Here is a 25484-nt window from a genome sequence, read left to right as displayed (position 1 = left end):
AGGGAGACGGTGTAGGAGAGAGGTAAGCGATTGATAAAAACAGCAAATGAAATAGTGTGGAATAATAACTGAGCCACATAGTAACCGATTAAATTCATAATTCATAATGAATGAGGCTGAGTGAGTGAGTGACGCTGTTAGTGAGTGAAGGAAGTTTTGGGTGGGTGAGACTGTTAGAGAGTGAGGCGGTGAGTGAATGAGGCTGAGTTAGTGAGGCTGAGGTAGTGAGGCTGAGTGTGTGAGGGAGGCTGAGTGTGTGAGGGAGGCTGAGTGAGTGTGTGAGGGAGGCTGAGTGAGTGTGTGAGGGAGGCTGAGTGAGTGTGAGGGAGGCAGAGTGAGTGTGTGAGGGAGGCTGAGTGTGTGTGAGGGAGCTGAGTGTGTGAGGGAGGCAGAGGGTGTGTGTGAGGGAAACAGAGTGAATGTGTGAGGGAGGTTGAGTGAGTGTGTGAGGGAGGCTGAGTGTGTGTGAGGGAGGCTGAGTGAGTGTGTGAGGGAGGCTGAGTGTGTGTATGAGGGAGGCTGAGTGTGTGTGAGGGAGCTGAGTGTGTGTGAGGGAGGCAGAGGGTGTGTGTGAGGGAGGCTGAGTGTTTGTGTGAGGGAGGCTGAGTGTGTGTGTGAGGGAGGCTGAGTGAGTGTGTGAGGGAGGCGAGTGTGTGTGAGGGAGGCTGAGTGAGTGTGTGAGGGAGCTGAGTGTTTGTGAGGGAAGCAGAGGGTGTGTGTGAGGGAGGCTGAGTGAGTGTGTGAGGGAGGCTGAGTGAGTGTGTGATGGATGTTGAGTGTGAGTGAGGGAAACTGAGTGAATATGTGAGGGAGGCTGTGTGAGTGTGTGAGGGAGGCTGAGTGTGTGTGAGGGAGCTGAGTGTGTGTGAGGGAGGCTGAGTGAGTGTGTGAGGGAGCTGAGTGTGTGTGAGGGAGGCTGAGTGAGTGTGTGAGGGAGCTGAGTGTGTGTGAGGGAAGCAGAGGGTGTGTGTGAGGGAGGCTGAGTGAGTGTGTGAGGGAGGCTGAGTGAGTGTGTGATGGATGTTGAGTGTGAGTGAGGGAAACTGAGTGAATATGTGAGGGAGGCTGTGTGAGTGTGTGAGGGAGGCTGAGTGTGTGTGAGGGAGCTGAGTGTGTGTGAGGGAGGCTGAGTGAGTGTGTGAGGGAGCTGAGTGTGTGTGAGGGAGGCTGAGTGAGTGTGTGAGGGAGGCTGAGTGTGTGTGAGGGAGGCTGAGTGAATGAGTGATTGAGTGAGTAGGTGAGTGAATGAGGCTATGAGTGAGTGAGTGAATGCGTGAGTGAGTCAGTGAGTAGATGAGTGAATGAGGCTGTGGAGTGAAGGTTTGAGATGAATTTCCTTTGGTTAGAGACTGACTTCTCTTCCCCTCGCCACAGATGTTGCCAGGACTGCGAGAGGGACATTGGGAACATTTACTGAGTTCTCCACATCTCTGGCATCTCCACATCATAACATCTACTGAGTCAGGGGATTGTTCTAATTCCCTTTCTTAAACACAAGTACACACTTGCGAAACTCTGGAATGAAATGGTGACAGGGACAGCAAGGACAGCGTCCACTTGTAATGTAAATGTCCAGAGAGTGCGAACAGGAGTGTGTCTGCCTAACCCGGGACTGAGTGAGAGAGCAGGCCCGCTACTGGCACACGAGAGAATGGGGAACAGCTTCTGTCTGAGCTGGATGGATAGCACGCTGTGAATCTCAGGTCAAAATAGGGGCATGCAAACTTAACCAGGAGCTCCCAGCCGGTGACAGAAACCTCGAACAAAGCCGGTGTGCTTGTGGCACAGGGTAATGAGGAAACGTAGGCAGTGTCATCACAGCCTGGGACGCTGGTCTGGACCCTCGGGGGATCCCACACACAGCAATATGACCGGGAGATGATGAGGGGGGGGGGGGGGTCACAACTGAAAGGAGGTGGAATAATTGAGGCAAATAGAACGGAGGAAGAGCATCGCACAACCAGAGTACCCACCCACTCACTCACCCAGCCAGCCAGCACAATAACACTGAGGCAACATCATCCGCGTGTTACGCAGTAGGAAGTAGGAACCTGGCAATGGTGACGGGAGACAAGGGGAGTCCAGTCTGGGATCTGACCTGAATCGAAAGCTTACCTCTTGAACGTTTCCGTCTTCCTCCTGTGTCCATGGTAGGAGGTACCGAAACGGCTTGGGGCGACTCGCCCTTGCGAACCGCCAGCCCCAAAGTGAGGAGAGAGTTACCGGGGACTCGCCCTCAACTTCTGCCGCGGGGAACAGGGAGGACAGGTTGAATAAGAGACAAGAGGGGGAGGAAATCGCCGATTAAGGCAGCGGCAACTAGAAGAAAAGGAAGGGGGGGGGGAAGAGGGAGGGAGGGGGAAGGAGGCAAGTCACCATTGGCAGAACCTGAGTGTGAAGTTAACACAGCAATTTCACAGGGATCTAGCCCGCAAAGCGAGCCTGGAGGGCGAACACTGAGGTGCTGCGGAGAAGCAGCTAGTGAAAGCTACAGTCCTCCCCGTCTCATCATATTCACATTACACGAGAAGTGTACAGAGCTGGAAGAGCCACCATTTATCTGGACCTTTTAAAAGGCTTAAGTGATATTTCTGGCTGTTGCATTGACAGAGGGAGAGAAAGAAAATAAGTTCAAAAAATAATATATAAACGAATGTTTTCGGGGCTACGGAGAAAGTGTATTTATTATGTCAGTAACACTCCAGTACAATAGGCGAGATGAAGGAAAAGTCCAAAAATGCCGCGAAGACGAGGAGAGAAAAGGAAAATGGGGAATTTTACGAGCTGGCTAAGTTGCTGCCTTTACCCTCGGCCATCACCTCCCAGTTGGACAAAGCCTCAATCATCAGACTGACGACCAGCTATCTCAAGATGAGGGCTGTATTTCCTGAGGGTAAGCAGCAGCCGGAAGAACATCGAGAGAAGCCGTTTTCTCCCAAATCGGGGGAATTCTGCCTTGCTCGATGTCCTATCATTCAATCATTCTTTCAAACGCCTTTTCCCGTTTGAACCCAGAATCCTTGCCCCAATAGTAACTCTCTTTTACAGCTCACTGTTCCAAAAGTTCCCTTTTCAGCGAAAGTTGAACGTTTTTTTAACCTTCGAAGAATAGCTAAACTGTAGAGTATTAGGAAGAGAAATCTGCCTGAATTAATATTTTTTAAAGGATAACTTATGAAACATTGGGGCTTTTCTACTTAGATCTCCGGCATTGCCATTATATCACCCTAAATGTCATGCATTAGGAATCATTCTCCACTTAAAATTCACGTTAAGTTTTCTGCACGTCCTGCCGAATTTGATTCTGATCTTGTAACGTATCCACACACTTTCTAGATGTATAACATGTATTGAGGGTGCGTGAGTAATGCCATGTAGAATTTTCAAAGTTCCCTACACCGTTTCGCTAATTAATTTGATTACCCAATGATGTGTTAGTAATTATTGTGTTGAACCCATCGTTTCTAAAATTATTCCTCGCTCTCGCCCTGATTTTGTTTTGCTTCTGTGAGCGAATGCGGCGTTTATTCAGTTAAAATGGGACTTGGAGCAATTTTCCGACTAGGTGGCTAACAGTCACGTACGAATGTGCAGAAGCAGAGAAAGGTGCAAGGCTTTCAGAACATCTCCCTACCAGTCAGAATCTCGGGTTATAGTGTCGAGTTGTTTGGGGTTTTCACTGGTGTGATGGGCCGCTAGTGAAGGCAAAATTATTCCTGATAACTGGTTCACCGGTGCTTTGCGTGTGTGTGTGTGTCCTTATCCGGAAAAATCATATTTCGTAACTAAATATTTGTAACTAAAAACATTCTCCAAAACTGTATTTTCATTTATTCCAGAAATAATCCATATATAATAACTTTACTCTCAAAATTTGGTGTTTAGGGCCTACACTTTAAAAGCTATGTGAACAAAAGGTTTACATATATAATACAGAGACACTAGAGAGAGAAGCTAACTAGGCCGTTCGGCCCCTTTAGCCTGCTCTACTGCATTTGCTTTGGTCCCTAAGTGTATTTACGAAAGAATTATATAAGAATACACGTGAGTCATAAACAGGTGATTCCTGAAAGCATTTCTGAGGATGTGAGACAGAGCGAGCAGCGCAATCCTTTGCAAAGCCCACAGCAGACCATTAAGCAGGCCTACAGTGGTGGGCGCCGCATTGTATGAGCAGTAATGCCCCATATCAACCCCATGCAGGTGCAGTTACAGTAAGGAAACCGTCCTTAAAGGGGACATGTTTTCAAACTGATCCTGGGGACAGCATTCTGTCCGGAGGGGAGGTGGGGTAGAGCATTATTGCAGCCAGTTTGTTAAAGTGTTTTAACGGAAAATACTAGTTATCGAGAAATATTATTTTTTTTCCACTGGTATTTTCGTAAAGAGGAGGAAATCCGTCGATTATTAAATATTGTGCAACTTATACATCGCAAAATTAATCAGGTCTCATCCATTCGTAAATAGAACCACTATTTCTCCACAGCACCAAATAGGGTGAAATTGCGGATTAAACTACAATTAAAATGGCCTTGTACAGCCATCAGGTCTGCCCTCAGATACAACCGTATGTCATTAGAATTATACAATTAGAATTGCCAAGTTATAATGTAGTGGCCTGACGTGTTTCAATGCATAGGAACCACAGGTCGAATACGGCTAATCTCAGCTAGAATCAGGTGGTGATTTGTTACCGAGGCATTGTGTACATGGACAACGCAATAAAATCCCGCGCCCTAAATTTTTCATTAAATCCTGGTTAATGTTCGATGAAAAACTAAATAAACTGACACGTCCCCGCTCCCTGATCTATGCTGCAGTGTGAAATAAAGGCTTGCATACGACAGGATGCACTGGACCAAGCAGTGGTAATAACCCAGTCGTCATTTCAGCTGTACAATAGAAATTGGGGGTCTTTCCACCACACTGGAACACCGACAGAAGGAATCATTATTCTGATCCCATTTTGCAATGATCTTTTTTTGTGTCGGGGGGTGGGGGAGGGGGGCGGGGGGTGGGGGAGGGGGGCGGGGGGAGCGGACACCACACGTCTTTAAAGTTGGCCACAATATTTTAGGGAATCCCAAATTTTTTGGGGGGGGGATAATTATTTCATCTAAATGATATATTACGCGTTGTTAAAAGCTGTAAAAGCTGACATTGTTCTCAGAAAGCCTTAAATATATAAAAGCGGCATTTGTTGAGTAATTGGAACTAAAGTTGTATGGACGTACCTGTTCTTGCTCAACGTTAGAAAACGGCACAATTATACATTCGAATGTGTTTTGTAACACGGTTTCACTGAAACCACGCCGTGTTTCTCCCCTGCCGAATTAAATCATCACTTGCCTTTCAAGGGGGGCGGGGGTGGGTGGGGGGGTGGGGGTGGATTCAGACTCACTGCCCGGGTAACTGCATGTGCAGCATCTCAATTGGGCGCGTTTACACACACCGTTTCCCCATGTTTAAGGGCAATTAGAAATGGGCAACAAATCTTAGCCAGCGACGCTCACATCCTGCCAAAGAATTTTAGCGGGATTATTCAGATCACATTGGCGTTGACAGTAATGCCATATTTTGCGCGAAGGTAGAGAGAGAGAAAGAGAGATTGAATCCGGTTTCCTAAAAGATTGTACAAAGTGTTTACAAGTACAGGTGTAACCCACCTATTAATCATCTCACTAAATGTGATAAATATTTAAATGTTATTAGGGTACCATTGGTTTCCATTATATAGAAGGATTGAATAAAAGATTTAAAAAGCTGTTCGTTTTTGTTTGAATTGGAGGCTGTATACACGGCTTCTAACAATATCCCTTTATGCAGCTTTAAATAATCTGAAATGTCCCTTGCAATGTACCCCTTTAAGGGGAGAATCTGATAGCTTTTTTTCCCCTCATAATCTGGACCATACGTGTCGTTTCTTTCTTGTGGAGCAGTAGACTGGAGAGTGTCATGGTAGATGCGGCGAAAAAAAACTATAATAGGAACACAACGCAGAGCAGATACAATGTCTAAACACGGGATAAAAATATGGCTTTTCATTTCAGCTCGGCTGCTCATGTCGGAGATATTTCAGCATCGTGTGGCTCTCATTTTATCCCTCACATTCCATGAAATGTGTACGGATATCTGTGGCTAAATTGGCAGAGGGACAATTACTAAATCAAAGGTGACCAGGGGCATCAGTAAGACGCTGGAGGTCAGAGCAGCGGTCTGCTATTGATGCAGTCCTTTGTTAAGGCATTTCTCGCACGACATTGCCAGTAACGGGTCTGTTTAAATCGCTGGGATCGGGGTTTACCGTGTGAGGTGTGTGAACGGATCCACAGATCGGCATTCAAACTCACCTCCGTTATTCCACGCCCCCCCCCCCCCGACACACACACACACACCATACTATTACCCAAAGATGAGCAGCAGTTCCACCCATTTCAAATTGGCACATGAACTGATTTGCAATTTAAAGAGGACAAGGGAGATCTTACAACAACTGGAGGACACAACAACGAGAAATCGAGTCTCTTGTTTTAAGATGAATGTGCCGCTGTCTGAAGTAGCTTCACTGCGAAATAGCACCGTGCAATGACTGGTGAACACATTTAGCAGCTATATTAAATATATATTCGCAGAGATAGGCCAGATTTAAAACAAAAACGTCTGTCATATATAAACTGCACACCACAAGGCGGAACTAAATGGGAGCTCTGGGTGAATCAGTATATTTTGCAAGTTGTACCGCCGCCCGGACAACCAGCTGGGATCAGAAAATGCAAACATCAGCTAAAACATTCTTCCAAAGCACTTCATGTTATTGGTGGCGAAACGAAACATCTGCTCCGACCAGATCCTTGCCTTCTTTCCCCTTCTGTTCAAATAGTAACTCGAGTTTATGACAGATCTAAGCAGATTTATTTTGAAAGGATGTTTGCATTGCAATGAAGCATGAGAGCAGATTTCTTTCAACATAGTTCCATGCCTTGAAGCGTTCTTTTCTCTCCTTATAACCTTAGAAGCAAAGTGAACACTTATTGTCAAAAACAATGGCTATTCCAGTGGTGTGCATGTGAAATTAGCTCCCAATTGAATTTCTCAGATGGTGGATTAGGGATGGTGGGGATCCGACTCCAGTCCCGGCCTCGGCTACTTGCAGGCTGCTCGCTAGAATGCCCGTGCCCTCCTGCCAAACACCGCGTGGGCACCATTACAATAAACGTGCAAGCGAGGGTGGTGTGGATTAAACTAGTCATTTGGGCGCTCCTTCCAGTAGCACCTCGAAATCCCCACTCTTTCTGGGGTCGGGTGCGCTGTTGTGAGGCGGTTGATGGAGCTGTAATGAAATTGCAGCTAACAACCTCCACTCACCCATAACCCAGCGATTACTACATGTATCATCGGTCATAGCGTAGATTCTTATATTATCGAATAAAGATTCTACAGCACTTGGGGCGAATGGGATCCAAGGCTATGGGGAGAAAGCAGGGTTAGGCTATTGAGTTGGGCGATCAGCCATAATGAATGGCGGAGCGGGCTCAGAGGGCCAAAGGGCCTCCTCCTACTCCTATCTTCCATGTTTCTATGTTTCTAGATAAGATACATTATTACTTGTACATGCATTAGGCTTTGTAAAGTGGGAAGGCCTCAAAATGGACTGTTATTTTGACACAGATGAAAGTTTTTTTTAAAAAAAGATTGGGGTCCCAGTTATACTAAATATTTGCTAGTATTGCATAATCTCACTCTTCCGGATTGATAGGAAGACCAGTGATACTGTTATATTCCAGTCCGCGCTAAAGCAATTTCAGCTATCCCTCATTCCGTATTATTGGATATTCAAAAGGCCCCATTTGATTTTCTGCTGCGCTTAAACCAAGTCAGAGCCGGGAGGACCTTGTTCGCTGTTTGAATTTGGCACCAAGCGGAGTATAACTGCAGTCCCCGTCTGAGATGCTCACGCACTTGTCTTTATAAAAATCGAATTTCCTTGGGTGCAGCTTCGAGTGAGGACAATGGATGCAGTTTAAATTCATTCGATTAATAAAGACTCTGCTTGCATTGACTGCGTCGGCGTGGCTGGAATCATAATTGTCCTGCCCAGAACTCCTCCCAACTCTTAAAAACGTAAATATTAACTATTTAAGTGAAGGTTAAGCAATTTTAATTGTGCCCTGGAGGCGGGCTAAGTCAGATTTGACACTGCATTCGAGTTACATTCAGGTTTAGCATTAGTGTACAGTGCAATGTAAATGCACCCTTATTGTTATCAAGGAGGCGATCTCCCCCGCTGTCTAAACCTCTAGAAATTGCAGCAAGGAAGGGATTGGACCTATGTATGTAAACGATAAGACTGCAGCTACAGTGAGAATGTATTGAACGCAGTGTTATCCATTGGCACCCTAGCTTCCCGATGTTACATATAAGTGAACCAAATAGCACAAACCATGCTAAACATAAACTCATCAAAACAGCCTCCGATATTTGCAAATCATTGATATTGTCGTGATTATACCAGGGTGTCAGCTTTGACACAGTGGTGCTACTCACGCCTCTCAATTCAAGGATTGGGTGTTCAAACCTGTCTCAGGGTTTGTTCTATGCTTAATCTCCAGTGCAATACTGAGGGAGTGCTGCACAATGGAAACTGCCGTCTTTCGGTTAGGGTGGAGAACGGAGGCCTTTGTGTCAGTTCAGGTGGCTGTGAAAGATCCTATGGAACTATTCGAAGAGCAGGGAAGTTCTCCCGACTGTCATGGCCAATATCTATCCCTCAACTAACATTGCTAAAAAGTTGCCAAAGATGCGCAGGTTGGGTGGATTGGTTCTGCTAAGTTGTCCCGTAGTGTCCAAAGACGCGTAGGTTAGGCGGATTAGCCATGATAAATGCATAGGGCGGGGATCTGGGTAAAATGCTCTTTCGGAGAGTCAGTGCAGGCTCGATGGACCGAATGGCCTTTTTCTGCACTGCATGGATTCTATGATAAAATAGATGGAATGGTCATTGCCTTATTGCGGTCTGTGAGACCTTGTTATGCAGTTACATTACGTTACAACAGTCCCTACAATTCAAATTTACTTAATCGACTGAGATTTGGATTTGGGACAACCTGGAAACGGTTAGAGTCATAGAATCAACAGCACGGAGACAGGTCCTTCGGCCCAAACTCGTCAATGCCAACCATCTAAACTAAGCCCACTTGCCTGCATTTGGCCCATATCCCTCTAAACATTTCCTATCCGTGTGCCTGTCCAAATGCCTTTTAAATATAGAATTGTTTCAATACAAACTCGTTTTTACATGCGGAAATGTATTTACATACTGGTGTGCATGCCCCAATGCACCAATGTGTGAAGACATAAACACAAGCGCAAGTAGATGTGTATATGTATTTAAATTCAAACACACGAGCAATCAGTCATGTTCATTATATTGTACATAGTAAACAGGCATAGGACGGGCTGCACACAACACACGCATTCCCATATATATATAGATAAATCACAATCCAAATGATAGATAAAGTGTAGTTCATTTTGATTTGATTTGATTTATTACATATATTAGTATACAGTGAAAAGTATTGTTTCTTGCGCGCTATACAAAGCATACAATTCATAGAGAAGTAAAGGAGAGGGTGCAGCATGTAATGTTAAAATTATTGAGGCTGAAATACGTATTGCTTAAGAATAATGAACTGAAACGCATACAAGTGCAGTTATAACACAATCAAAATTCAATGAGGTTTTTGTTTTAAATTGCTACTGCATTTTTAGTTTTGTGATAAAGTTTGCCGACAATTAATTTCTTGTCATTGAAGTCGATCAGTGTTGCAACACTTATTGTGCATGGCATAAAAATGAATGTTAAATGGGTACTGTATACACAAAGTAAATCATTATAATCATTGTATTCTTTCTAAGGCACAGCCACTAGTTAATTAGGGAATACACATTCTACACCTATAAGTTAAAGTTTATTTATTAGGCTTACATTAACACTGCAATAAAGTTACTGTGAAAGTACCCTAGTCGCCACACTCCGGCGCCTCCTCGGGTACACTGAGGGAGAATTTAGCACGGCCAATGCACCTAACCAGCACTCTTTCGGACTGTGGGATAAAACCTGAGCACCTAGAAGAAATCCACACTGACACGGGGAGTGTCACGGAGAGACAGTCACCCAAGCCCGAAATTGAACCCAGGTCCCTAGCACTGTGAGACAGCAGAGCTAACCACTGTGCCACCGCGCTGTAAACAATGCATGCTGTATAAAACCGAGCTAAACTGAGTGATAAATCTGCCAACCGTTTTAGGTGCTTTTGCAATTAATTATGTGAAATGGCTGCAAGGCAAATTGGAGAGGATTGCTATGTTTACATTGATACGAATGAGTGTACAGGAATCGACGCGCGACTTCACTCTGGCCCTATTCATTAAGACATCAATCAATGCAGTCCTTGGATTCAGAAGGTGACTATGCTTTCAGAGAGGGTGGAAAAAAAGTAATTATTTTGCATTTTGTTCCCTTTGGTAGTTTTTATGAATCCGGATTTCAGGGGACTAGCAGAAAGGACGCCTCCTGGTTCGTGGTGAAAGGGTGCTCCTCGAAAGCACATTCGGTATTAGGATTATACTGTACAGATTTTATAACGAGGAATTATAAAGCGACTGCCCTCCGGGAAAAAATATTTATTATGAAGTTTGCTTTCGCGAACTTTCAATAGCAACGGCTTCACATTGTCGCTGGTATGATTTGAAGTGATTACTATATTATGCAATCAATGTCAGATAATATAATCCCGCTTGCTGAAGGATTATAAAAAAAAGGATCTTTCTTGAGGATGAGTCACGCAGTGGGGATACATTTCCTGGAATAGTTGCCCTCCAAATATGTATTTAGTTGTACTCTGCCTAATCTCTCTCCAGAGACTGCAACACATGAACATGTTTACACATTTTAACACCAACCCTTGGATAATATTAAGTTAATGGGCGCTCAGAAAGTTGTTTAATCTTGTTTAATATGATAGAGACGCCAAGTCTCTGGGGGATTTTCACAGTAACTTCATTGCAGTGTTAATGTAAGCCTACTTGTGAAACTAATCAGTAAACTTAAACTTAAGAGTGTACAGAGGGCAATGGTATGGTACCGATAGGGTTAAATGCACAGAACTGTACAAACCAGACAAAACAGTGTAAGCTGAAACAAACTGCTTGAAATGCACCCGGTCGGCTGGTCTATTTTGTATTCGCCATTCTCATTGTTAACTTTTCATGATGGCTTCGTGATCCGAATTAGCTGTCGGCGTGTTTCTAATTGATGTCGCCATGGGTGTGAAGGGGGTGTACAGAGGCGTGTTGTGTTTTTGTCACGTTGTGAGACTTTACTGGAATGTTCCGGATGTGCCCCGTGATGAATCCCATGTGTTTGGTTTCAATTCGGCAGGAATAAATGGCAAGGTGCCATTGAACAGTAAAAAACCCCGATACTGTAAAGCGGCCACGCAATGAGAGACCGGAATCCGTTTTTAAATATGCTTCGCTCAAACTAAATGACAAATCTGGGTAGGAGAGTTAGCGATTAAACCAAGGACAGCCACACTCGCAACTAGGGAGAATGTTTGCACATGGAAACAGTGAGATTAAGGTTCTGAGTGCCTGTGAGTGAGTTACATCAGAAACATCACCCCGATTCATTATTTGAATGCAAAGTCCACATTAGAGAAAAATTGTTTTATTCGGCGCTGGTTAATGTTTAACAGTGGGGAAGCAACGGGGGGGTTCCGAATAGTGTAACACGAGAAATACAAAGGGAAATACAAATGTTGGAAGTACAGATGCTGGAGGAAACACTCAGCGGGTCAGACAGCACCTGTGGAGAGAGAAACTGAGTTAACATTTCAGGTCGATGGTTTTATTTATCCACCGAAGGCTGTGTGTGTGTCTTTCAGATTACACATTTCGCGTTGCACTAGAAACAGTGCCTAGTTACTGTCTGGAAAGTGAGTGATTGAATTTCGGGCGGCACGGTGGCACAGTGGTCAGCACTGCTGCCTCACAGAGTCAGGGACCCGGGCTCGATTCCCGGCTCGGGTCACTGACTGCGTGGAGTTTGCACATTCTCCCCGTGTCTGTGTGGGTTTCCTCCGGGTGCCCCAGTTTCCACCCACAGTCCAAAGATGTGTGGGTTAGGAGGATTGGCCATGCTAAATTGCCCCTTAGTGTCAGGGGGACTAGCTAGGGTAAATGCATGGGGTCATAGGGACTGAGCCTGGATGGGATTGTGGTCGGTGCAGACTCACTCGATGGGCTGAATTACCTCCTTCTGCACTGTAGGATTCTATGATCTAATTAACAGTAGAACACTCTGTGTGTGTGCGTGCTAGCAAATGTGCGATTTTTAAACTTATTAAAATCTGGATTGGTACTGTAAGTACACCAGTCTCGACAAACCCTGTCCAAAGACTCACAACTCAAGTGCCCCTGAAATGTTGTGGACGGGAGCACCTTTCTGTTTATATCAGGGAAGGGGAAGGTGTGAGGGACGAGGGGGGCAGACAGACGGTAGTCAGCCACATGACACCCACACTATATAAATAAATCTCTATCCGCTCCTTTTAGACAGCATCAATGTTTAACAAACTCGAGCAGGCAGCCGGAGAGGGTGCACACAACGCCACTGGGAAAGACTTTCGCTCACTTATCGGAGCTTGAAACTAAGGAGACTTCAATGAGGGCTCCCTCACTTAGTGTTGCTATTATCCACCCGCACTAACATAGCAGCTAAAACACAGGCCACCCTCTCCGATAGCAAACTCTGGGAAAACAGTGTAACAGCATAAAGGCCCAAGTGGCGCATTTCCTAATCCACATTTTAAAAAATTTTCGATGGACACTTCTCACAGCGCGTGTCACATGTGACCGTTCGGATGTTTTCAGAGAAAATATAAGGAAATGTCGGATCTGTTGCTTTTCCTTGGAATTATATTGTCATAGCCGATGAGCGTGAGGTAAGGGGCAGGTTTAATAGTGCAGCACTTTCCCTCCCGCTTTGTATCGACCTTTTAGCTGTTACCGGGACGGTGAACAGACAGAACCCGCGGACCTCGTACCTTCGGACAGAAACTCAGAGGGAAGCAGAGCTTGGAAAACAGAGGGGAAAAAACCCTCACCCTGGCCTTTTGACCCTTGGAAAGTGAAAAAAGAGGAAGTAAGCGTAGAAACAGAAAATATAACACATTCATGAATGACCGCGTTTGAAACGCACAGGTCCTCAGCAACACATTTTCGAGGTTATATCACAAGTTGGTGCAAGATGTGTGTTTGCATAAGATTAGTGACTGGCCTGAGATAAACAATTGCTGTACACACACATGGATTGAGTATTCTATACGGCCATTTATTCTTTTACAGCCCATCAATATATCAGCGATAACCTTTTACATATTCACACATGTTGTCTGAAAGGTCCCTTTGAAATATTGGTTCACTCTATTTGTACTGCGCTTAGCTCTGCCCCATCCAATAATTTGTAATAATGCCGAGAGGTGCAATGAATGCTGAAAATGGCCAGATTAGATATTGGACTTCATTACTGAGTGAAGGACAGAGGGATTTGGTACCAATTCGAACATGTCAAGATAATGACAGAAGGCTGCTTATCACAAGGCGGGCACTTCTCAGCATCTGGGGGTCGATGGGAGGGGGTATTCTTAATAGCGGCCCGGTGTAACAGGAGCCTAGACTTTATTTTTCTCTGGATTTCTTCCCCAAACAATCCTTTCATCATAATTCCCATGTTTAATTCAGTAAGAGTATCTCGATAGGTTTCCATTAATCCATCAATCTTGGTCATAATACCTAACCACGAGAGATTTACTATCCTATCACAGGTGACATTCAGCATACCGCCTTCGCTATTGCACTGCAATGGGGTTTAGGCCTTCTCCAGCCGGTCTTTATGAAGTCTATGTGCCTCCCTCAGATTTTCCACTTCATTTGTGTTGACCGATTTAACGAATTTTTCCCCGGTCCCTTGTCTGCAACGCATTTAACATCAATAGAGAAACTCTAACCTCGATAGAGGTACTAACATAACACAGGTTACCCTATACAACCCACTATTTGTATTAGGAGAGAATAAATCGTATTAAGGACCTTTTCAAGTTCCAGGGTGGCGGACGGGCGGGGGTGGAGGAGGGGGGAGAATCCGAATCTGGCAATCGATTGAATGGCCGAAACCTAACGCGTTTTAAAATTTATCTTACAAAATCAACAAATATTAAGGAATGTGCATACTTTGTTGGAGAGAAATTTGTATTGGAATTTAAGATTAAGGAACAAAACGGCATGGTAGCAGAGTGGTTAGCACTGCTGCTTCACAGCTCCAGGGACCTGGGTTCGATTCCCGGCTTGGGTCACTGTCTGTGTGGAGTTTGCACGTTCTGCTCGTGTCTGCGTGGGATTCCTCTGGGTGCTCCAGTTTCCTCCCACAGTCCAAAAGATGTGCGGGTTAGGTTGATTGGCCATGCTAAAAATTGCCCCTTAGAGTCCTGAGATGCGGAGGTTAGAGGGATTAGCGGGTAAATATGTAGGGATATGGGGGTAGGGCCTGGGTGGGATTGTGGTAGGTGCAGACTCGATGGGCCGAATGGCCTCCTTCTGCACTGTAGGGTTTCTATGATTCAATGCGAAGGTGACGCAGACTAATGTATAAAATCAAGGAATTATTTAGAATTTTTTAACCGGTGAGGCCGCTTTAAAACGAGACCTGTCCCTCTCGTAAGGAAGTATGATTCCAACAGAAACAGCAGAGATTTAGCTGCAGGGTGGTTATTCAAAGTAAAGAAAGATGCTTGCACCTGCCAAAGTTCCTTTTACATATCGACTTGCCTCTTAAACTTCCAAGTTTTCCGATGGCTTAAGTAATCAGGCGCAGCATTTTGGAACGGGGTTTCCATTGGGAGGCCCCCTGTAAGGATATCACTCCAGCCTTACAAAAGCACCCATCCGTGGACCTCCAGCTCCCAGAGTCAAATTTCATTTTTAATGAACTTGAGTTCAAATAATATTTGCTCTACGATGAGGATACTCAAAATATGTCGCTGCAAAGCTTTGGTTCTGCAGGATCCAAGCTTGGAATTTAAAAGAAAAGAAGGAAGTCATTCAGCACATGACGCCCACGCGGGTTCACGGAAAAAGTGGATCCACTTAGTTCAATTCCTCTGTCCTTTACCCATACCTTTTAGAATTAATTTAAATCGTTTGTTCACTTCCTTTTTCAAAGCTATTAGAGATTCTGCTTCAACCATTGGTTGCTTAGGGAGCATTTCACTTCTGACATCTTTGCCCCACTAATAACTGTCTTCTTTGCTTTTTCAATGATGATTTAGAATTCCTACAGTGCAGAAGGAGGCCATTCGGGCCATCAACTCTGCCCCGAACCTCGTATAGGGCATTCCATCCAGGCTCATCTCATCCCCATAACTCTACATATTTACCCCGCTAATCCTTCTAACCTGAACATCGTTTAGACACCAAGGAGCAGTCCAGAATGGCCAATTCCTCTAGCCTACACATCATAGAAACCCTACAGTGCAGAAGGAGGCCATTCGGCCCATCGAGTCTGCACCGACCACAATCCCACCCAGGCCCTACCCCCACATATTTACCCGCTAATCCCTCTAACCTACACATCCCAGGACTCTAAGGGGCAATTTTTAACTTGGCCAATCAACCTAACCCGCACATATTTGGACTGTGGGAGGAAACTGGTGCACCCGGAGGATACCCACGCAGATGCTTGAAAACGTTAAAGATTTAAAGTTATCAACCAATAGAGTGGGATTCTCTCATTCTGAACAACCACTTAAAATGTTTGAATACCTACTTTTACCTCCTTTTGCAATGCAAAGTGTTCCTTCTCTCCTCACAAATAAAGTTTTAGTGAATCACTTCTGGACATGGCCTTTGCTTTAAATATATTTCCAAGCGTTAAGTAGCCAAAGTGGACACGGTGGTCTATGAATGAGCATTGATTTGAATAAAGATTGGTATCAAATCTGCCTCTATATCCAATGTTTTAAACTTAAAACTTCACCAATTTGTTCTTCCACAAAGTATCACCTTAATTTCTCTACACTGAATCCCATTTGACATTTATTGGCTCAATCTATTAGCCCTGCTTCATGAAGTCCTGAATGGGTGGCGGTGGTACAATGGTTAGCACTTTGCCTCATAACGCCATGGAATCGGGTTCGATTCCCGGCTTGGATCACTGTCTGTGTGGAGTTTGCACGTTCTCCCCGTGTCTGTGTGGGTCCCCTCCGGGTGCTCCTGTTTTCTCCCACAGTCTGAAAGACGTGCTGGTTAGGTACATTGACCCGAACAGGCGCCTGACTGTGGCGACTAGGGGAATTTCACAGTAACGTCACTGCAGTGTTAATGTAAGCCTTACTTGTGACAAATAAATAAACTTTAAGTCGCTTACAACCGTTTTTTACAGTTAACTGCACTTCTTATTTCTGTCATCAGCACATGTTGATGTGTCCAAGTAAAAACTATATAGCAAGAAAACATTAGCCCTAACTTTGATCCTGTGGACATCACGAATCACATCGCTCCAACCTCAAAAGGCAATCATTTCCTTCCCCTTCACATTCTGCTCGTCCATCAACTCTCTATCCACGCTGTCACATTTATTGCAATATAATGTGCTTTAACACTTACAATAAACTGTCTGTCCAGCACCTTATCCAAATGCCTCCTGAAAACGAAATGCATGTCATGCAACACTATTTCTTTATTATTACATTCTGTTATTTCCCCAGAAAATCTAGCAAATTTGTCAGAGGGAGCTTGCCTTTTTATAAGACTGTATTAGCGATAGGGATAAAGGGATACTTGCGGGGGGGGGGGGGGGGGAGGTGGAAGACGGGATCAGAATGTTGAATTTGATGGCGGAGCGGGCTCGAATTGCCGAATAGCCTATTTCTATGTTTCTATGAATCAATCCATGTTTCGTCGGCGAGGATTGAGTTTCGTTTTATATTATGGCTTTTACAGACTTGCCTCTTTTCGGCGAATCCATTTAATGTTGCAAAGTCTATCCCTTTATAAAAGGTATATTGATAACCTTACACTCCTGATAGATCTATAGCCGCCAGAGCCTCTGCCATTTCCTCCCTGACTTCCTTCCTTCAGCATTGCGAGATGTATGCTTGGCATCGACCTCCAATCCACCCAAGCCCCAGCACACGCACCATGCTTTTCCCACTTTGAGTTCCGTCACACTTTTAGCGCTACTCCACTTTACCTGCAGCCGCCCCCATCTAACCGCTCCATCCTTCCTTACACAGTTTCATTCTCATTACTTTCTGTAAAAAGTAAGACTGCCGGAACTCTACCACCTCGCCCGCCACGAAATCGGCGCGGGCGAGAGTACGACGACGGGAAATCACCGTTGACCTCGGGAGGGAATTTCCGGTCCCGCCCGAGCGAGGCCGTAAAATCCAGGGTCCTCCTTCATTCTTTCGTCTTTTCTAATGAACTATTATTTATTTCTACTTTGTTATTGTCTACATTATTTCACTTTATGCTACCCAGATCCCCTTCTCAATCTTCTCAATCTTATTTCGCTTCTTCTCCATACTCTGATTTGTTTTCGAGTTATTAGCTGTCGATTAGGCATTTGCCTTTTTAATATTTCTGTTCTCTGAAGGACTCCCTTCTTCTGAACACATTCTTTCCTAATTGTAGGAATTCGTTTAGCTTGCATTCTAAACACTTGAATGCTTCACCTCCTTGGTCCACTGTCTTGGCCGTTTTCCTTTCCAATTTATCTGTGCTAATTCCTTCTCCCGCGATCGCTCCCTGTACACATCTGTATAATTCTGTTTGTGAAACTTGGCTCTGTGTCCATTGCGGCAAGATGTTCTTCAGACGTTTTTTAAAAAATCTTAATATCTGCTTTCTTAACAAAATATTTGTGATGATCAGAACACATACAATATAAAATATAGCATTAAATTGTATGGACCCTTTTTAAAATCTAGAATATCCAGCTTCGGGGCAGGATCTTTGCTGTTCCAAATGTTGGAGTCGAAACGTTAACTGTTTCTCTCCCCACAGCTGCTTCCAGGCCTGCTGAGTTTTTCCCAGCATTTTCTGTTTTTAATCTTAAAATGTGCTATTTATTGCGAACCTACCTGAATTCCTTCAGTTAAAATCGAGCAGCCTGCACATGCTGCATATTGAGATTTATATATATTATATGTACATAGATAGGTAAATAGTTGTCAGGCGATCTCACGGCTGGATGTGGTCTGAGAAGTAACCCACACCTGTTCAACGCAATATGGAGATTAATAGGTTACTTCATATGGATGGCTGTGTGCAAATCATTCGAAAAACAATTCAAACAATTCATTCCGTTGGCAAGTGTCCAGCTCCTGGAGCAGAGATGCATTGTTTGGTAGTTTTCAATTTACGGCTAGAATGTGAAACTGATGGCTGGTTGCATTAGTTAAGGGACTCCTGTTCTAGAGAGCGAAGGAGGGGGGCCTTGCTGTTTGATCTTGAGTTTGTGAGCCCTGGAGTGTGTCGATGACGGTGGCTGTTACGCTCTCACCACACCGCTGGAGCAATGTCCCCGTGAAATTTCACCACATGTGAAATACATCTCCCACCGCCCCCCTCGGTAATACAGACCTTCAACCCGTGGTGGGCTTCTATTTTTTTCTGGAAGATTATTTCAATTGCCATTGAGACGTCTTGTCCAGACGCTTGCGCTCAACTTCCCATTGGAATTTAAATTAACTTCAAGTAACAACAACAAAAATCCACCCTAAATGCTTAAATTTCCTTGTTTCTTTCTTTCTCGGCGTTCTTTTGTCGTCGCTTGCTCACTAACTGTTGCGGCAGTTAATCTGTACGAAAGTACTTAAGGGGATGATACATAATTATTCAGTCGGGCGAATACTCAACCGTTGTGCTACGGAGGCGGTTGAAAGGGAAAATTAAGCTCGACTGTTGTTCGGCGTGGCTGGATTCAAAACATTAATCGAGTTCCGAAGCAGCAATTGAAACAATTAAAACCTTAAGTTTCTCAAATACTTACAGCTTTCTTGCATCATATGTTGTAAGACCTTTCCCTCCCCCCCCCCTCCTCCCCGCCCCCAACTGTCTCCCCACAAACATCCCCAAAAGAAAGCTCCTTTAAAATTCTTGGAGAGGTCCACTCTTTTACATATGGAGGAAGCGTCATTTTGTATTGAAAAATTCGGAATGTTTGGCAAAAGGTAATACGGCCATTTATCTCAAGAGCACCTTAAAAAGAAAGGAAAACATATTGTGGGGGCAACTGTCAGAAGAACCCTAGGATTAAACTGTAGTTGATTCCTGCCATCTCACTGTCCAGTTCCAGTTATATTCACTTTACACGGTGGCATAATGGTTAGCACTGCTGCCTCATAGCGCCAGGGACCCGTGTTCGATGGGTTTGGATCACCGTCTGTGCGGAGTCTGCACGTTCTCCCCATGTCTGTGTGGGTTTCCTCTGGGTGCTCCAGTTTTCTCCCACAGTCCAAAAGACGTGCTGGTCCAATGCATTGGCCACGCTAAATTCTCCCTCAGTGTACCCGAACAGGCTCCGTGTGGCGACTAGGGGATTTTCACAGTAACCTCATTGCAGTGTTAATGTAAGCCTACTTGTGACATTAATAAATAAACTTAAAATTAAACTGTAAAAAAAGTTATATTGACATTTACAACCATGCAAAGACACATGTCATTTCAGAAGTGGCAGACCTAGGACTGCACTGAGATCATCGTGCAGCGTGCAGTATAACTCCAGTCTTGGAGCAATCAGATTGAAATAATTTTGCTGATAATTATGTAGAATTCAATTAACATTGACGAGTGACTTGTTGCAGTAACACTACAGTGTAACAATGTCGTTAGATGATTCACAGGAACGTGTTATGGTGATTCTGAAGCAGCCTTTTAAGGGAATTTAGTTAAGAGGATACGGGATGTGTGGGCAGAATTACAAAGGCGTCACATGTTTAACAGATTTACATTAAACCTCAGAGTTAAACTGAAACAATATGCTAGCGTCTCAACCCTAGACTGCATGTCTCTTATACCAACGGAGTATTTTCATGTTTCTGATCTATATGTTTTGTTGTTTCTAATGAGAATGCATTTCATGAATGGAATCCCATTGAAATAGATGGATGGATATACCTATGCCAACTGGTCTGAGAGAATGTATGTTTTGGATGGATGCATCTATGCTAGCTGGGCTGAGATGAGTGTACGTTTTGGAAGCTGCATTCACTGGATAGAAGTTATACTGGTCTCCATTCAGATGTGTTTCTAGGCTCCTGTTCATGTGACTTTGATGCTCTCACGATAACATCCGCACTCATGAATCGCCATGCCCGCATCAAGCTTGCCTAATTGTAGTGGCAAATGCTGTGGACATTGGCAAGGTTTCTAGACCTGAAGTAAAGATGCTGGACATTGTGGGGCTCTCGGTAATGGGGCTTGCTTTACCAGGCTCCTGCTTCCTGATGTACTGCTCTGCATTAGAATTCAGTGCTTAGCGCCAGAGGAAGGTATTTACACTATTGGCAGATTGGACTCGGGTGTCAGATTGCTGATGACGTTTCCTCAGTTGTACTACAACCTCTGCTTCCCACTGACCCTGATGTATGTTTCCAGTATTATGTATCGAATATGGCATTCTGATGGATAAAACAGAAGGAACATCAGGAGTTAGGCTGCAAATCAAAAAGCTGGAAGTCAATAATCTATGAGCTTCGTATAAATCGACATAGGAACAGACCCATGAGGAAAATTTAAGTGGTGGGTGGGGGAAAGAGGGGTTTCTTTTTGTGGGACACTGGGACCAGCTCTGCAACAGGAAGGAGCTGTACCGATGGGACGGGCTCCACTTGAAGCGAGAGGGGACTCATGTCCTAGCGGAAAGAGGGGTGGTGAAGGTTTAAATGTAGTAAGATTGTGTAAGTATGTGTGTATGAGAGAGAGAGAATGTATGTGTGTGTATGTCTGTGCGAGTATGTGTGTATGAGTGCGTATGTACGTGTGTGAGCGTATGTGTGTGTGTGTGAGGGTATATGTGTGTGAGGGAATGGTGTGTGAGTGTGTGTGCGTATGTATGTGTGTGAATACGTGTGTGTGAATATGTGCGTGTGTGTTCGCGAGTGGAAGGGGAGGGGTGCTTTTACAGTGCACATCAGCAAGAACCTTAAACAAAATAAGAAAAGAGAGCAGAGGAAATAATAAAGTAATGGGGCTGCATTGGTGGCAAGGGAATAAATTGAGTTATGGAGCATGAGTTTGTAAAGATGGTGAAACATAAAGTTAGAGGAAGTGCCATTTAAAAATTAGTTCACGTGTCTGTACAGTAATGCACATGGTATGGGTAATAAAACAGAGGAGTTGGAGGCAATCATGCGTTCGAGAAACCAGACATGCTGGGGATACTGAGACATAGCTGCAGGAAAATCAGGCTTGGGAATTAAACATTGCAGCCGAGAAAAAATAGAGGGGGAAATGTGGAGTGAGGGGGGTGGAGGGTGGGGGCGGTGGATTAGCTGTATTTATAACAATGGCAGTAGTAAAAATTGACACAACAGTCAGTAAGGCAGAAATAGAATGCATCTGGATAAAAATAAAAGATCATAAAGGATCAAACACACCAATAGGTGAAGTCTAAAGACGATGAACAACAAAAGGAAGCTGGAGACGGAAATTTATAGTCAGCTTAGGGAATTGAGTAAAATCATAGAACCAAAATCATTGGGGATTTCAGCTTCCTGGATATTAATTGAGTAGAAGTAAGTAAAGGGGATAACAGAACCAAGTTCCTACAATGTAAGACCATAAGATATAGGAGCAGAATTAGGCCATTCAGCCCATCGAGTCTGCACCACCATTCAATCATGACTGATAAGTTTCTCAGCCCCATTCTCCCACCTTTTCCTCATTACCTTTGATCCCCTTACCAATCAAGAACCTATCTATCTCTGTCTTAAATATATTCAGTGACCTGGCCTCCACAGCCTTCTGTGGCAACAAGTTCCATGGATTCACCACCCTCTGGTTGAAGGAATGTCTCCTCATCTCTGCTCTAAAGGGTCGTCCTTTTTCTCTGAGGCTGTGCCTTTGATCCTAGTCTCACCTACTAAAGGAAACTTATTCCCCACATCCACGTTAACCAGGCCTTTCAGTATTCTGTAAGTTTCAATGTGTAATACAATATGTTAAAATGTCAACCAGGGAAGATTTGCTATTGGATATAGTCATGGGGAATGAGCAAGAGCTAATAAAAGTATGTATTGGAAATATCTAGGCAATAGTGACCATAATATAATATGTTTTAAGATAATATTAGAGAAAGACATAAGCATGACAAAAAACAAGTTAATAGGTTAGAGAAAAGTTTATCTCAAGGAACAGAGAACAGAACTTGGAGAATCAAACTGGTTGAGACTATTGGCAAGCAGCAGTGTAGAATAACAATGGAAATACTTAAAATGGAGTTTAACAGAAATATGTATTACATGAGAAAAAAAGAACAAACCAACATTGGTGACTCTATGGATGAATAAAAACACAACAGAACAACTGGGGGCAAAGAAAGTGGCATAAATTAAGTGCATAGCCAGCAGAGGACTTTAGGATCAAAGAAAATACAAAGAGATAAGAAAAAATATATCTAAAAAGGAAAGCGAGGAGGAACTCTGAAACTAAATTATGAAGGAACATAAAACAAAATAATAAAATAGTTTACAAGTAGATCAGTCAAAAGAAAGGCTGGGGCAAAGGCAAAATGCTACAAATGCTGGAATCTGAAACAAAAACAGAAAATGCTGGAAAATGTTAGCAGATCCTGCAGCATCTGTGGAAAGAGAATAGAGCCAACATTTTGAGTCTGGATGACCCTTCATCAGAGCTGATAGCTGAGCTGTGATGAAGGAGGTGACAGAGAGAGTGGATAAAGATAATGGTAATACAGTAGATGTAATTTATCTGAATTTTCAAAAGGCCTTTGATAAGGTGAGCCATAATGAACTGAAGGATAAGGTTGGAGAATGTGGAGTCCAGAGATCTAATATCTCTTTATGTGGCTCAGTATCATCATTTGTTTCATAGTGCTCATGTTTAGCACTTGGGATGTTTCAGTGCATTAAAGGTGCAATCTAAATGTACATCATTGCTGAAATGATGCAAGGAAAGGGTGAATATGCTGAGTCTATTTGAAAAAATAAGGCTGAGCAGTCACCTGGGAAAATAGGAGCCACTTGGCCCTTCAAGCCTTCAACAGGATCATGGCTGATCTTCAATCTCAATGCCATACACCAGCGCTCTCCCCATACTCACTGACAACTTCAGAGACTAGAAATCTATTTATTTCCTCATATCCTGAGACTGTGATCTCCTGTTCTAGACCCTCCAGCCAGAGGAAACAATATCTCTGCATCCAGTCTGCCAGGCCTGTCAGAATTATATATTTTTCAATTAGATCCCCACTCATCTATCTGGTCTATAACAGACTCTAGCTGAATGCCTTGATAATGGCTCCTCAGTTGCACTGCAGACCTTGATGGTCTGTTTCAGAGTGCAGCTAAAATAGATAGATTTAGATGAGGAAAGATGGGAGGAAGCTCAAATGGAGCATTTAGTCCTAGTGGCCTCTTCCTGTGCCGTATATCTGATGACACATCCAGATTACTGCCTACAGTTCTGGCCACTGCATTACAGGAAAGGTTGTGATGAACAAAGCATCGTAGCTGTGAGGGACAGCTCGGTGGATAGGATATTAGGATGTAGATAGGCTGGAAAATTGGGCGGGGATCCGGGATTCAGGATTCAATCCTGGACCGGGGAGCGGCGCGGGCTTGGAGGGCCGAAGGGCCTGTTCCTGTGCTGTATTGTTCTTTGTTCTTTGTTTGAAAGATGTGAAGACACACAAGAGAGGGTACAACCCATAAGTCCATTTACTTTGAATCCAAGAATGGACCAACATATTTCTGAATGTTGAGAAGTTGGGAACGTCTGAGCAGAAAAACACCATGGCCCAAGTACAGAAGTCATTGAAGATTAGCAGACAGGTGCAAAAAATAACTTAAAAGGTTGCTGGAACGTTTATCTTTCTCTGGAAAGAACTGGAATGCAAAATGGACGGGGGGCATGTCACAGTTGCACAGAGCTCTGGTGAGGTTCCATCAAAATAGTTAATATACCACATCTCAATGATGGGGAGCGTACAGCCTAGGTTCACCAGAATGATACTTGTTCATTTATGAAGACAGCGTGCACGGATTAGGCTTATATACCCTTAGAAAGAGATGATGAAGGCACTTTAAAATTGAGATGTGTCATCTGCATAAAGGATAGATAGGTAGAGAGAGATAAATTCCTCTGGTGAGAAATTCCAGAACAATGGAATATAACCTTAAAATTGAAACTAGACTGTCAGATGATGTCTGGAAGCATTTCTTCATGCACAGGGTAATGGGAATTTGGAACTGTATCCTGCTAAACACTGTTGACATTCGGTGAATTAAAAATTTCAAAACTGACATTGATAGATTTGTGTTGGAGGAGGGTGTAAAGGGATAAAATAACTAAGATGGACAAATGGTATCAAAATGGAGATCAGCCATTATCTATTTGAATGGCAGAACAGGGTTGAGAATCTGAGTGGCTTACTCATGTTCTCATGAATTGATTCCAAAAGGGGTGATACAAAATACAGGAGTGATTTATAACCTTCGGCTGAAACGCGAGATTGGGTTGTTGTTTGAAATTGGTCAAAAGTATCTATTTTTATATTTTTTTTGTTCTGCATTCTGCTGGTAACATGCTGCATGTTTGGCGGTGCAAAATGAGCTGCAAGGGATCAAGTAGCGTCTCCGTGTTTGCATAGCGGCTGATTGCAGAGAAATCATGTGTTATAATGCAGCAGGATTCAATCCTCAGCATGGAACACACCATCTCTGACTCAGTAATAGTGGAAAATTCCACCTTGCTCGGAGTGTCATACAAAGTGCATTGTCAATTGTTAAGAGTCCATTCACATCCAAGTCGATTCTGAAATCTTATTAGCCGGAGAAGTATTTTAGATTATTGGACTGGCAAATACACCGAATCTAGGCGCCAGTAATGGAAAGACCCAAAGGTTATCTCCGAGCAATAATCTATACGGCGTTATGTCTAAAGTGTTCCCAAAATTAATTACCCGCCTTCTAGTTTGTAATAAGTGCCGGGCGCCGCACAGCCCATTCCGAAGAGACAGCAGTAATACCAATATTGCTGACATTTTTATCCAGCACCAGTCATATATATCGACAGACACTCATTGTTCCCGGACCTGTAACCACCTTTCATCAAATCCCCTTCTTGTTTGTTTTTAACAAGCCATTGATGTGTCCACTTTAGATTCGACTCTAGATTTG

At 43.8% G+C, this 25484-nt stretch overlaps 1 protein-coding gene across 1 annotated transcript in view; it reads left to right on the top strand.

Annotated features, from left to right (window-relative positions):
* Positions 1–2718: 2718 nt before the first annotated feature.
* The window catches only part of sim2 (SIM bHLH transcription factor 2), a 112008-nt gene continuing 89242 nt past the window's right edge, over positions 2719–25484 (top strand). The window contains exon 1 of the mRNA XM_078232020.1: positions 2719–2893. Within this exon, the coding sequence (XP_078088146.1) occupies positions 2719–2893 (175 nt within the window). The remainder of the gene's footprint in view (positions 2894–25484) is intronic.

Source organism: Mustelus asterias, chromosome 17, assembly GCF_964213995.1.
Source record: "Mustelus asterias chromosome 17, sMusAst1.hap1.1, whole genome shotgun sequence".
NCBI classification, from domain to species: domain Eukaryota; kingdom Metazoa; phylum Chordata; class Chondrichthyes; order Carcharhiniformes; family Triakidae; genus Mustelus; species Mustelus asterias.
This window is presented reverse-complemented; position numbering and strand designations above follow the sequence as displayed.